The sequence below is a fragment of the Schistosoma mansoni genome, chromosome 3, assembly GCF_000237925.1.
Source record: "Schistosoma mansoni strain Puerto Rico chromosome 3, complete genome".
Taxonomy (NCBI): Eukaryota; Metazoa; Platyhelminthes; class Trematoda; order Strigeidida; family Schistosomatidae; genus Schistosoma; species Schistosoma mansoni.
Window position 1 is genome coordinate 21,066,488 of NC_031497.1, and position 15,461 is coordinate 21,081,948.

At 35.2% G+C, this 15,461-nt stretch overlaps 1 protein-coding gene across 1 annotated transcript in view; it reads left to right on the forward strand.

Annotated features, from left to right (window-relative positions):
- Smp_134810 (putative suppressor of actin (sac)) overlaps positions 1-15,461 on the forward strand; it is a gene marked incomplete at both ends in the record, with an annotated part of 44,423 nt that overhangs the window by 16,635 nt on the left and 12,327 nt on the right. Inside the window, 4 exons of the mRNA XM_018799611.1 lie at positions 5,674-5,805; positions 7,687-7,731; positions 10,322-11,414; positions 14,977-15,044. Coding sequence (XP_018651382.1) covers positions 5,674-5,805; positions 7,687-7,731; positions 10,322-11,414; positions 14,977-15,044 — 1,338 coding nt within the window. The remainder of the gene's footprint in view (positions 1-5,673; positions 5,806-7,686; positions 7,732-10,321; positions 11,415-14,976; positions 15,045-15,461) is intronic.

The following is a 15,461-nucleotide window of genomic DNA, read 5'->3' on the forward strand; positions in this document are numbered from 1 at the left end:
ATATTGAGGTTTGTGTAGTAAGGACAAAAGGCCTACGGCCTATGTAATTATTTCTGTTGTACGCTTCTGTGAGTGTCTAGTCTTCTCTTAAATGAGTCAATTGAAGTTGAGGACACCACAGCTTCGGGCAGCAAGTTCCAGGAATTGATGACTAGGTGTGAAAACCTGTATGCCACAGGTATTTTGTTCGTTCTTGGCTTTTCTACTCTCCTGGTATGTCCTTTGAGATGTCCATATCCAGCAGGAAACAAAAGAGAGGATGTATTAGGTTAGAAATCACTTCTTATTATCGTATACATCAAAATCAGACCACCTCTTACTCTTCAATAGGACAGACTAGAGGTGTCTAGCTTTTCAAATCGTTCTTTATATGACAAACGCAGGAGTTCTGGAATTGCAACGGTAGCTGCCCCTGATACTTTTTCCAGGACATCCGGGTCACTGTTATTTCTAGCCAGATTTTTACATCACCAGCGTATAGTAACATTGGGGACTGATCAAAAGTTACAAAAAAAAACGAATGTTCAAATTATTGGCAATCGAAAGCGCTTGTTGTTTTTGCTTACAAATTGATTACATCTAAACTAGTTACCGAGTTAATAACCACTAATTAATAGGATATATATGCAGCAAAAGACCATTATTGATACGAGTTCGAAGTATCCCATTGTTAATATTTAGGACTGAAATTTGATCATTCTCTATTGGCATTTTTAAATCCTATGCTGATTACACCGATATAGTCAGTTTGTCGCATGTTTTCTTTAAATGAATATATTTTAGCTTGCGGTAAAATTTGGGATGTGCTGTCCGTTCCATTTAAGACTCGTCATCTGAATACACATGCACCCTTGTAATGATGTTTACATTGAGACTAACTCACTATCTTTCACTTCAAACATTATTGCTTTATCGATTGAGCTACTGCGTTCATATGGTCATTGGGATGCAGATATATCCAGCTAGTGAGCGCTAAATAAGACGAAACCTATTTCCTGGATTCTACACATATGTAACTCTTCATTTATCGACCGATGAAAGGGAAATTTTATTTTGTTTTTCAAAATAATTATCTATTTATACCTTTTGCTAGAATTTCTCCTCTAAATGAAGTTAATTTCTCATCTTGAATATCTTGTACATCAGATGGTGAACTGTTTAAAACTACAGGGTTTGAAATAAGACATAAACTTTCTATTGTTCGTTTCTATGTATGTTTCTTGAGTACCCATTGTTGTTATTGATTAAGTTGAACTGTGATCAGTAGTTTAATAGACTCATTATGTACATTATTTTTTAATGTTGAAGTTAGTTAACATAGGAAACCCTACTGATCATTAAACATTTTGAGCTAAGATTGGATTATCAGTGACTTATTGATTTATTCTTTCAGTTTTCTAAAAAAGGGGTAATATTTTTATTATTATCATCGATTAATTATCGATGGTTAATGTTTATTCAGTAAATTATTTATCAGTATATTCATAGTTGAATATACCCCTTCTGATTATCAGTATGTTGTCAAGTACTACTCAGTTTAATATATACAAATCTGACTATTAATCAGTGTAAATTATGTAGACACATTACTTTACATATAGACAGTGAATAGTCAACTAACAACGATTATCCTTTAAATGCTATGAGAATAATAAAGTATGGATATACTATTCGTTCTCAATCTAGAAGATTGAATCGATGGGCAGAACACTTTACGGATCAGTTCAACTGGCCTTCAGTCACACTTCAATTACCCACGATCCCCAGTCGTCCTGAATGGCAAATTAATGTAAGTCCTCCAACTCTCTACGAGGTTGAAAAAGCTATAGGAAATCTGAAGCGAGGGAGTGCAGCAGGCCCTGACAGGTTTATCCCTGAGATTTTTAAGGATGGTGGTCCAATACTAGCAGTGAGATTGACTGAGGTCTTAGGTAGAATCTGGGAACTGGACGTAATTCCATCTGACTGGTCCCAATCACTGATTGTGCCAGTCTATAAGAAAGGACAAAAGTCCTCCTGTGAAAATCACAGAGGGATCAGTTTGACTAATATAGTGTCTAAAATATTAGCTTCAATAATACTAGGACGCCTAACCAAAGCTCGTGAAGAGCAGACTAGAGAAAACCAGGATGGTTTTCGACCTGGACGTGGTTGTATAGACCAGATATTCACTCTACGTCAGGTCCTAGAACATAGACATACATTCAGACGTCCCACAATCGTAGTATTTCTTGACCTTAAGGCGGCATTTGACTCCGTTGATCGTGAGGTCCTATGGCAGTGTTTGTCACTGAAAGGAGTACCAGAGAAGTACATTAACCTCATAAAGGCTCTCTACTCGAACACAACTGGTCGAGTTAGAGCCTATGGCGAACTGTCATCAGAATTGATTACCTCGAGTGGTGTTCGTCAAGGCTGTCCACTCTCCCCATTCTTGTTTAACTTTGTCATTGACATACTTTTAGAGATAACAATTTCATCAGCTAAACCTCCAGGAGTTGGACTTTTACCGGGAGGCTCACTTGTTGACTTGGAATACGCAGACGACATAGTTTTACTTGGTGAGGACGCTGGCAACATGCAGAGTCTTCTGACCACTATAAGCAACAATGCAGGCATGTTCGGGATGCGATTCTCTCCCTCGAAGTGCAAAATGTTACTTCAGGATTGGGTTGCAGCGACACCTGAACTAATGATAGGGAGTGAAGAAGTTGAGCGTGTTGACTGCTTCACTTATCTTGGGAGTCTCATCAGCCCTTGTGGTCTGGTGTGTGACGAAATCTCAGCACGGATATAGAAGGCTCGTCTAGCTTTCGCCAACTTGCGTCATTTATGGCGTAGGCGAGATATCCGTCTAGCAACAAAAGGACGGGTTTACTGTGCAGCAGTTCGTTCCGTCCTACTTTATGGCAGTGAAACATGGCCGATAAGAGTAGAGGATATTCGTAGGCTACTAGTATTCGATCACAGGTGTCTTCGAAGCATTGCTCGTATATTCTGGGACCACCGGGTAAGTAATGCAGTTGTTAAGAAACGGGTACTAGGTAAGGATGCCATCTCAACTGATGAAGTTTCACTACTTCATCAGTTGAGATGGCTGGGACACGTGTTACGTATGCCCAACCACCGACTGCCCCGACGTGCAATGTTTCATGGTGTATGAGTAGGTTGGAAGAAAGCTAGGGGCGGCCAGAACAAAACGTGGCACAAATCCATGAAGTCGCTGACAAGTGGACTGAGCCATGTTGGTAGATGTAGACTACCTGGTTGGGATTCGCGAGATGATAGCAATCGATGGTTAGAGACCTTGAATGACATGGCTCAAAATCGTTTGCAATGGCGAAGGTGCATCCACTCTTTGTGTTCTCCTGAATTCTAATCTTCTGAATTCCTCATGTCTCTATCTTTTTCTCTTTCCAAATTTATTTCGCTGGATTATACTCCTTCAATAACTTCTTCAAACCCTAATCTTTCACATAATGCTTATACTCTTACTACTTCTACCACTATGGGATTTGAATCGAAACTGCATCTCTGTGTTAATGTGGTATGGCAACTCGAACTGATGTACGTACGTACGAAGTTCTAAGTTGTGACTGACTGACTGATAATAATAGTTTATAGTTCAAAATAAAGCTTATAATAAGGGGGACACGAATATGAATAGTTTAGTTATTTACCGATTATACAACAAAAAATATTTGCATAATATGGGTCCATAAATGGATCCCAAAGTTACTATTCATTATCTTTATAGAGGCATAACAGTTGCTGACATAATCTTTTGCTAAATTCTATTTACTCATATTAGTTTATTCATTCAAAATCAGCTTACAAGTGTAAATCGTCAACTATTTTTCCTAAAAAAAAACATTCCAAACTAATTGTAGAAAGTTTTTTACTAGATATGTAATGCTTATTGAATGCATTTGTTTTTCGATTCGGTTGCTATGGTGTTTTTTTGTTTTCCACTTCTATCTACTATATTCTGCCTGAGAAAAAATGTTATCACATTATATAAAAAGAAACCATAGGAAAAGGAAGATTTTTTGAATTTTCAACAAAATTGACTTAAATTATAAAATTGCTACTAATAAAACTGTACATGGAGAAATTTCCTTGAAGAAGAGATTTTCTGAAGAATGAATGATAACTGGGAAAAATGAGTCTATTTTTGTAGCAGTTATTCACATAAACTCACTAATAGATTTATTAATTTATTTAAACACATAAATATTGATAGAAGGAGGCACCAGATATATATGCGCCACACAAATCTCATTTGATTTGTGTGCGGTCTGTGATACCGCCCGGGAGCCCAAACCGAAGGAGGTGGTTTTCTTAGGAGGCCACACCCAGAGCCTTTGACCTGAAGGTCTGATCCACAAGGTAGTGGAGCATCGTGAGGAGATGCAGTCCCATGGTAGCCGGTGACCAACGATTGGTTCATACGCCATTTGTTCCCTCAGCAGGATACTGGAGCCAGTCCATGTGCACCATTGGTTTGGAATCAGGGTTTTCCAATTCACCTAGGTGGACTTTTTGTGTTCACCAATCCGGTTAAAGCGCTGGACATTTGCCTTTCGTCCTCTCAATATCGTAAACAACATTAATGCCATGAGAAGGCAGTGAGTAGAACTTCCCTGACAGAGGTAAATACGCTGTATATATAAGGGAAGTCTGTAACATGAGTAACGAATTTTATTGTAATTAGCAAAAATATTCAGCCCTCTACAATGTTGGTGAAAGTTTTAGGTTATATTCGTTACAGATTGATTTCAGTTGAGGTACCATTAAAAACTAGGAAGCGATGAGCAGCTGTTTCGTATCAGTATGAGGCTCTTCAATAATGCGCAACCATGATTCTGCCAGTGAAGGAGCCCATAACGTCTAGGCTTCACGTCTAACACTTAACCATTTTTACCATATTACAATTTAGAAGGAAAGTTATTTAAATAAAAGAGCCTATAGAACATGTAACTAGTAGATAATCTGATGTGGTTTATGTATCAACAAGATCGTAGCTTAGCTGTTTAAGCAGTCAGCTATTTGTGATCACTTTAATCTATTTTTGTTATTTCTTTTTCAGAATTGCGTATAAATTTTTAAGTCCTCTCAAGTCTAATTGTATGGCTTTCGAAGGTGACTCTTTTACTAAATGGATCTCATCTGAAAGCTTCCCTTCTATCATCTTTCGCGTTACATTTTTTAAAATGCCCCTCATGAAAAGCTATCACTTGACCATATCGATTTGTTGATATGCTCCGATATATAATTAGGTGAAAATTGTATTTACAACTATTGTTTCCCGGTTAATTTCTCTGCTTATATAATCTATTTCTTTTATTGGAAAACCATCCTTCTTACTTACTAACTAACTATAGAAAATAAGAACACTATTATGTTCCGCTTTTTAGCAATACTCTTAATGAATAAATCCTTGCTGTTCTATCTCTTTTGTTAGCTTGTGGACAAAACAGATTTATGAAGGTGAAAAGATTGTTTGTTGGAATGTTGGTGCGACGAGAGTTCCTCCTTACGTTTATTTGTCAACCCCATGTTTATTTATTTGCCCAGCTGTGTTTGATATCTAATATCAATTGCATTTAAATGTTTCCTATATATATATGCACATTAGTTTAATATTTTTTTTCTTTCTTCACATTTGTTTAGTCATGTACACGTTCTCATCCAGAAATTCCAAAGAAAAACATCAAACCAACAACACAAAACCTTCCCCAACGTCCTTTTATGAAATTAATGCAAAAACATGTCATACCTCCTGATGCTAGAAATCCAAGATGGGTAAGATAAACTATTTAATTAAAGTTGAGTAGTATAAATATATTTACATATTATTTTTCTCTCCACTGTTTGAAAATGCGCATTGTGTTCAGGCTACTGTTAGACTGTGTAATTCAAGTAGCTTGAAATATTAATATTAGAAAAGTAAACGTCTGAGAACACCTTCAATTTTCGATTCATTATCTTCCCGTTTGATCTTTCTGAGACTTTTCAACTAAAATAATCAATTTATCATGTTATTATGTCAAACAATATTCAATTTAATCCAGTTTTTTCAACCTTGTTATTCCATAAGTATTTTTCTCTTTCATAGCCGCTTAGGTCAGAAACTAATCCTAAGTAATCTAAGTATGGGTAAACCTTAAAACTTTATTAATTACTCAAACAAACATCTTCATCTTCATTTATAAAAGATTTTAGTGGTTTTCGTTCACTTTCATTCTGTAGAGTGCCTATATATTCAGTAACCTTCCTTGTCCATTTATCTTCTTCTTAAGAGGCCACATGTCACAGTTTTTCTCTCAACCGGGGCGTAAAGGAAGTTACCTAAGAACTCAGTGTTAATCATTGTGTATACAAATGTTGCTTGACTCTATTTTTAACTCTTTATTATTGTTAGTCATGGTATTTTTTAAAATTTGTCTATTACTATTGTGAATCTTTTCTTGTTGAGCTTAGATGAAGTATGATTATTTATCAGCCACAAAGACTAATTACATTTCCTATTTCAATATAGTACACTCCTACACACTTAGTGAATTTACTGTAAGCGGAGTTGAAGCAAAATATACTGAATTTGAGTTCCGGCATGAATATCAACATTAGGCTTCAGGCGCATCGAACTGATAAATCTTAATCAGGATAACACATTTGTCCTGGATTCCAATGCTAGCCGCTATCCAACGCTGATTTAAATGCTTGTGATTTAATGGCAATATCGAGGCAATTTGTACAGGATGCACATTTACCAAAAGAGACTAATTACTGTCTGTAATATTAACAACTAGAAGATTCAAACAACTCTTACAGATACATTTATAATTTATTATCCTTAAAAAGTAGTTAATACTACTCAAACTATCAGCGAATTAGGAAATAGTTTCAACTAAAAGGATAATACCACGTGTATAACAGAACACTAAAAAATGACGTCCACAGAACGAAATAAGGATATTGTGAAATAAAAAGGAGAAACAGTTCCTTTTGAAAGGATTAAAAGGTATTACTAAATCCAATTCAAGTAAGAACAAAGCCAAGCAATTCGTTGTTCAGTTCAGAGAGCTACATCATAGTAGGATCCCAGATAAACTGTATTTTGAGATTTATGGGCTATTGTTTAAAGACATTTAAATGTAAAATGGTTAGCACTTCAACAGAAAGTTGTGACGGATCATCGAATGTTAATGTAACATAACTATACTTCATTTCGTCGTATCATATCATAAGTACGTTACCTCTTCCGTTCCGCTCGCAGTCTTAATGTAGGCCAATAAGTGTGCTATATATGCACTTCTAGAACAACATATTTTAAAAGGTAACTGAGTCACCGAAACTGACGTTCCAAAATGGTAACATGTATTGAATCATCATCTCCATATCCCAACATGCACTACTAGACCTTCTGATTATCTGCATAGTGTTTTGAATAATCCGAATACTATTAGTATAATAGTTAACCTTTGAACACACCACTTTGATATATGTTATATGACTTTGGTGAACTCTATCTATCAAATTCATGATAACGCGAATAAAATTATACAATTATACCATCAAATAGATTTCATGTTTTGTACTTGATTTCATCTAATATTTCTTATCTTGCTTTTTTATTTTTGTCTACACTACTGTTTTGGATGATACATACATCTCTTATATCAGAGAATACTTAAACGGAAAGAGAAATATGAACAACGTATTGAGGAGGTAAGATAATGTTACTTTCATGTTGTTTATTGATTAGTTGTTATTGCTTAACTTGAAAAAAACAAACTATTATCACATTAACACAGAAATAAAAATCAAGTATTTCCTTTTCTTGTGTTGTTTCCTTCAATCACTAGCGTCATTTATTCTAACCAATTTTTGTACCAAATGTTTGTTGGGTGTCTGTACTTCAACATTGAATTGTAAACTCTTAATTGCCCCCAAAGGCCCTGGTATGGCCGAGAGTGGGGAGGGCCCGCCCTCTCTCTCTCCAAATGCTCTCACATGGCTACGCGTATATAGCCTCTGCCAAGGAAGTCCTACTCACTGCCTTCTCATGGCATTACTGTTGTTTACGAAATTGAGAGGACGAAAAGCAAATGTCCGGCGCTTTAACCGGGTTGGTGGAAACGGCGAGTTCACTTAAGGGAGTTAGAAAACCCTGATTCCAAACCACTGGTGCACATGGGCTCCTGTATCCTAAGGGAACAAATGGCGTATGAACCAATTGTTTGTCACCGGCTACCATGTGACTGCATCTTCTTATGATGCTCCACTGCCTTGTGGATCAGACCTTTATGTCAAAGGCTCTGGGTGTGGCCTCCTAAGAAAACCACCTGCTTCGGTCTGGGCACCCGGGTAGTATCATAGACCTCAGGCAATTAAATAAAATGACAATTTTTTGTGTAGCGCATATATATCTGTTGCATCCCTGTACCAATATTTATGTGTTCAAATAAATGAAAATAAATAAAGAAGTAAGATAATTTATTATACTGTTGAATAGTTAGATTGCTTTATCCTAGATTTTTTAAAAATTTGAGTAGTCTTTCTAAAGTAAGGTTTTAAAGTAGTTTCCTACTCTCACCTACCCATCGTGATTAGAATGTGGATATACGTTTGTGTGTGTGTGTGTGTGTATGTATCTATGTATATTTTAAGCGCACCTTCGTCTAATTTCTTTAATTACAGTCTATTTCTCTTTGAATCTTTTATATCTTACTTTGTCCCAATGTTTTTTTTTCTGGTTCCTTTTTCTTTCTCTCATCTTGTTTTTTTTTGGTAAGGAAACCTTTTTTATACTTTTTTTTAAATAGTTTAAACATTTATACTAATTCCTTAATTTTAAATTTGACAGATTGAATTAAACTAAGTAATTAACAAAATCTAATTCTTATTTACGATAATTGACTTTCTGTCTTTCTTATTCACTTTCAGTTAAGTAAATTTAATTTAGTATAAAGTTTGGATTACTTTCTCACAATTGAAACCTTTAAAAAAAACTGTAGGGAATTCTATAATTTTTATATAGTTGAGATCATGAATCAATTGAAGCTAAACCATCAAGGAAAACCTAGAAGTACTGTTTGAAGGCTGTTTCATCCTATTGTGGGACTCCTCAGCAGTGCGCATGCACGACCTCGCCTCGCGAGATTTGAACCCAGGACCTACCAGTTTCGCGAGCGAGCACTTAACCACTAGACCACTGAGCAGGCATACAACGGTGTTAATGTCTAACTTCAACCATTCACTAATGTCTTCAGTGAGTCGATATCTCCCAACAGATCTAGTTGGACTCCATTGGTTCTATAATTCATATGAAATTGAATTTCAAATTTTACAGTTAACACAATACCTATAAACCATTAAATCGAAATCTTATTTAAGTCTATCTGTCTAATTTTCAATCAGTTGCTGGTATGATGTGATCTCTATGAAAGGTTATCGTTGAGTTACCTTCATACTTTCAAACTAGTTGACTTAAAGATTTACTTATTGTATTAGAACTTCATTAAATCCATTTTGAAGCTGATCATTGGGAAGCACATAGTCATTATTTGTTAAAATTATTTTATAAAAATTTTCATTGTAGATGGTATTTGGCGTTGTAACTATTTACCATGATGACTTTTGATGAACGAAAGTCGATTGCTCCTTAACTACTTACAAAATATGTAATTAGTAAAGGTATGGGTTATGTAAAATATGTTTGAGAAAAACTGTAAGGTGATGCGATACAAATAAATATAGTGAAAATTATGTGAATACAATAAAAATGGGAGTAATGTTATGATTAGGAACGTTCGTATAATTTGAAAATAAGTGGCCCAGATGTATGTATAGGTTGGCAAGAGAATCCTCAAGGCATTTATTAAATATGCTGTATATTTTCTTTAAGTTGTTTGAACAAGTCTTTTTTTTACTGACTAACGTGTAGGTTACTTACCTATCTTCTCTAGACATTGAAGTCTATAAATAAGCTGTGTTAACTTGGTATAGTCCATCATTCGGTGTTTGCTGTTATTTCCAGGTTATTAACTGATTTATTCAAACTATGGCTGGCGTAAAATTATTGCATCTAACTATCCAATAGTTCCTTATTTATCTTATCACTTGCAAAAACTTTTGATAACATATGATTTTACGCTAGAGTATGGTGCTAAATATCAACTATATACAATCCATTCTTATGTAACAACTAATTGCCATTATCTTTCGATTGTTACGAATTCTTCTAAGTATTTAGAGTTTATCATACACCATTCACTTATCATCATGTAATTACCATCATCTTTTGTCTGAATTTAAGGAATTAATCAATATGCTTCAATCTGAAGATGAATCTTATTTCTATTTTTCCCCCGGTGGAGGTGATCTTACCAATTGGACCCAACGTAAAACACACCCATCTTATTGGAATGGTGTACCTGTAAATACTGATGATCTTTTAACTGATAATACTACCAGTGAAGAACAATCATATTACTTTTCAAAACAATTTAAACCTGTTTGGTATCAACCTGTCTGGAGACGTGCTGATGAAAGATTCTTCTGGAATTTTCATCTAATATCTCAACCAATTATTGAAGCAGATCGTATGCTTACAACATGCGGTTTTCCGGCTTATGGTTCTAATTTCAAATCTTCTGATTCTCCAACTCAATTCAATAGTTTAGTAACTGATTTAGAAGGTCTATTAATGCCTATTGTCCAAGGTTATGTACACTTTGAAGAGTTCGTTTTAGACCGACTTCAAGGTCATCTCCAGGTAAATGTCGTGAAGAAAACAAAAGAATTCATTGAAAAGTCAAACAGTGATTCACCTTTAATAGGTGTAGAATTTTTAAACAACTCTGTAAATACAAATTCAAATGAAGAAGATCAAATAAATATAATTGGCTTAAACAATCGATGCACAGTAGATGTTCGAGGAGGCAGAACAGCACACTACTTACAGCCATCCTCTTATAATAATGATAATGTTGGTATCAGCGTTAAACAAGCCGTAGAATTCGATCCATCAGTTTTCTCATCTACACTACCGTTTTCATCATCATCATCATCAACAACAACAGGCACTGGAAAAAAACAGTCACCTTCAATAATAAAACTGTCACAATCAAATAGTTTGATGAATATTTCAAATGACAAAGAAAAGTCAATCGAAATAACGACACCTTCAAGTGGCAGTAATTCCATAATAGAAAATACTGTTGAAACTGTTTGCCTTAATACTTCCAATATGGCAAGTTCAAATGATAATTTATTGTCGAAAGATAATCCATATGATAGTAATAATATGAATAATAATTCTAGTCATAATCATCTAAAGCCAATGATCATTAGAGATATGGAACATGTTACAGTTATAATATTTTCACGCCGTAGCTGTTATCGAGCTGGTAAGTTATTTTTACCCTTTTTTTGGTTTCAATATTCGTACTTGTTTAATGCATTTGAATGTGACAGCATTGTCTTTTACTCATGTCTGAGGGAAAACAAAAATGCAATCAATTTCAGTGGATGTGTTTCAAACGGGTGAGTAGATATTGCTTAAATATTAGGAAATTTAACGTGATAAGTTAGATTAAATAAGTAATGTAAAAGTATGCTTCAACAGGAAAGCAGCTGTTTGCAATGATAAGAGAATTTGTTTTTGCAAGAGAGTTCCATTCTCAAGGAAATTTAATCATATGAGTGGATACTGCAATTATATGTAAATAACCACCTGCTTCGGTTTGGACACCCAGACAGTATCACAGTCGTCATACAAATCAATGATAACTACGACTGGAAAATTTTTTCTTGCTTCAACGCTTTTTCATACATATCTTATTCACAATCATATGATAGTATTCGTTTTTATTTTTTTTATCATGTCATTTATGTATTCCCTTCTATTCTCACTTTGTGTGTCCTTATTTTTCAACTTATACAGCAGCTCGCCTATGGTAGAAACCCTGTCATATCTAAACGATCTCAAGTCAATGACTAGTCGAGAGTTGAATGCTAGCACCGAATACCAATACTGGAACTGTCTTTCTGAAACCATCTATGCCATTCAAATTGGCTTCCTTCAACGTTCGCACATTAATGCAGATCGGACAACAGATAGGATTGGCTATGTCTTTAGGAGGTCTTAATATCGACGTCTGTTGTCTATCAGAGACCCATATTCAAGATTGGTGGAATACTACAAATTCAATCTACATCTGTTGCTTCGTAAAGCTTTTTTGACGTGCGTTTATCCGAGAACCGTGTGGCTTCTTCATTTGGTTTTGCTTGTGTTGGTTTCACACTAAGCGCTAGAGCTGAGACAGCACTGATCGATTGAATTCCCATTAGCAGTCGGTTGTGTGTTGTTATATTAGAACGTCCCATCAAAGTGCAAATAAACTGGTGTGGGAAACGATATCTTTGCGTCATTTCTGCCTATCCTCCGACAGATTATAACCCTGATGCGACCAAATATGAGTTTTATCACCAGTTAGCTGTTATTCTACAGAAAGTGCGTTCGATGAATATTGTGGTGCTAGCCAGAGACTTGAATGCTCAGGTCGGGCATCTAGGTACAGAAGAGAGTCCTTTAGGTGCCCGATGGGGACTTGTTGGTCGCAGGTCAGATAAAGGTGACCGTCTACTGCAACTGTGTGCAGACCACAACTTGTTTCTGGCTAGCACTAACTACCGACACAGTCATCGCCGATATGCCACCTGGCGTCCTCCCCCTGCATTTCAAACCTAGACTCAGATTGATCACACCGCGGATGATATTGCCTTACTGTGTCATGATACCCAAGCCATACCATCCGCACTTAATCAGTTGGGAATTAGTGTCCGTAGAAATGGTAAGTGTTTTGCACCTTCCAAGTGCAAAGTAATTTTACAAGACTGGCAGGACCCTAATCCTGCACTCACACTGGGTAGTGAGTTACAATTTGACGATTATCAACCAATATTTTTATGAATTTAAATAAAGCCAGAACAAGCATAGATAAAGAAGAATATGAATTCATTAGATTTCGTGGTTTCTTATCAGCTGATTATAATCAAATATGTATTAACATTTTATATTGAGGTAATATATATATGGAGAGAGAGAGATAGTTAATATTGATAGCCTCGTCTTTCCAATTCTTTTCATTCACCCATGTCAATTGTTCCACGCTATTTATTACCCCAATGCTAAAATTCTAATACATATTTGGTTGTAAGTAGCTGACGAGAAATCACGAAATATAATGAATTCATATTATTGTGCATCTATGCTTGTTTTGGCTTTATTTAAATTTATAAAAGGAACTAATTGCGTGAAATATTTTTATGCACTGAATAAAATTATTTTATTTAACAACTGATCTATTTTTATTCTCTTTTACCATATAATACCTAACCTACAAACTATCTTATTTTTGCATAGTTGAAATCATGAGTCAATTGAAGATAGATAACCATGGAAAACCTGGAAGCACTGCTGGACGGCCGTTTCATCCTATTGTGGGACTCCTCAGCAGTGCGCATCCATGATCCCACCTCGCGAAATTCGAACCCAGGATCTATCAATTTCGCGCGCGAGCATTCAACCTCTAGACTACTGAGCCGACATCCGATGGTGTCAATGACTAACTTTAACCAATCCACGAAGTTGAGCAACCATTCACCAATGTCTTCATTGAGTTGATATCTCCCAACAGACCTGGTTGAACTCCACTGGTCACCGTCCATTGCTCGCAGGTTTTCCATGGTGGTCTAGCTTCAATTGACTCATGATTTCAACTATACAAATACTGAAATCTCCACAAAGCCCCTTCTGATATCTTATTTTTGTCTTTTCTAATATATACAACTTTTTATTTGTTTGATTAGTTAAATAAATTTAGAAAATTTCACTCAAGATTCCATTTAAATTACTCATTAGTTCACTAATTCAAAATGTAAAGTTAATTGTGAAGAAGTCTTACAATAGGACGAAACGGCTATCAATTGCTTCCAGGTTTTTAATGATGATCTAGCTTCAATTGACTCATGATATCAACTATTAATAATTAATTGCCTATGTTATTTATCTTAATTTGAATAAAATTAAATTCCGTTCCATATCATAAACAGTAAATAAACACATCAGATATTGCTTTGTTTTTATGTATTAATCAACATTTTCTTCATAGTCTCATGTTTATTTGTTTAAACACATAAATATGAGTACAAGGAGGCACCAGATACATATGCGCCGCATAAATTTCCTTTGATTTTTGTGAGGGCTGTAATACTGCCCGGGTGCCCAAACTGAAGCAAGTGGTTTTCTTAGGCGGACACACCCGGAGCTTTTGACCTAAAGATCTGATCCACAAGGCAGTGCAGCATCGTAAGAAGATTCAGTCACATGGTAGCCGGTGACCAACGATTGATTCATACGCCATTTGTTCCTTCAGGATAATGGAGCCGAAGTGCGCCATTGGTTTGGAATCAGGGTTTTCCAACTCCCCTAGTTGAACTTTCCGTGTTCATCAACCCGGTTAAAGTTTCGGACATTCTCTTTTCATCTTCTTAATTTCGTAAACAACAGTAATATCGTGAAATGGCAGTGAGTATGAATTCTCTTTCACAGGCTATATAAGCGTGACCATGTGAGAGCATTTGGAGAGGGAGAGAGGACTCTTCCCACTCTCGGCCGTACCAGGGCATTTGGGGGGCATAGTCTTATATAGTGATTTATTGTAATAAAATTCATAAAACATTTTGTTTGAATAATTTTCATGATTAAATAAGAGTTAATTGATTGTTTTCGATTATTTTTTTGATAGACTATTCACTTTCTAATTTCTATTATAAATGAATCAAATCAATTAAGCATCATATGATAATTAAGTAGGTTTTTTTTTTACTTTCATTTTCAGTGTAAAATAAAAACTCTACTCTCACTGATTACTTTTCTCTTTTTCTGTTCTGCTTTTTTGTTGCTAGGTACTCGTTATAGACGTCGTGGAATTGATAAAAATGGTCATGTGGCTAATTATGTTGAAACAGAACAAGTAGGTTTTTTCCATCTATTATTTCGACTAGGCTTTTTTTTGAATAACATCTCTTGGATAAAATAGTCAATCATCAAGTTTATCACTTTGTTTTTCTTTTGTTTTCTGAAACTATCTACATTTGAAAATAAGTTTTGCAAAACAGAAATTCCTTCTAATCAAATAAATTATTTTAAGTTCATTTACTTCTGTGGTGTGGTCTACTTATATCCATATAAGTAGTATAGAGTGATGGTCAAACATAGAATGTATTTTGGTAGAATAATTAATACAGAAAGGAGCGCAATTGCTATGAAAAAATGCATAAACAGTGAAAGCAGAGAAAATGTTTTGATATTTGCAGAAGGAACAGTCAAGATTAAGACAATAGATTGATAGTTTGCAAATTGACTGTTCACTGTATGGTTATCAGAATTT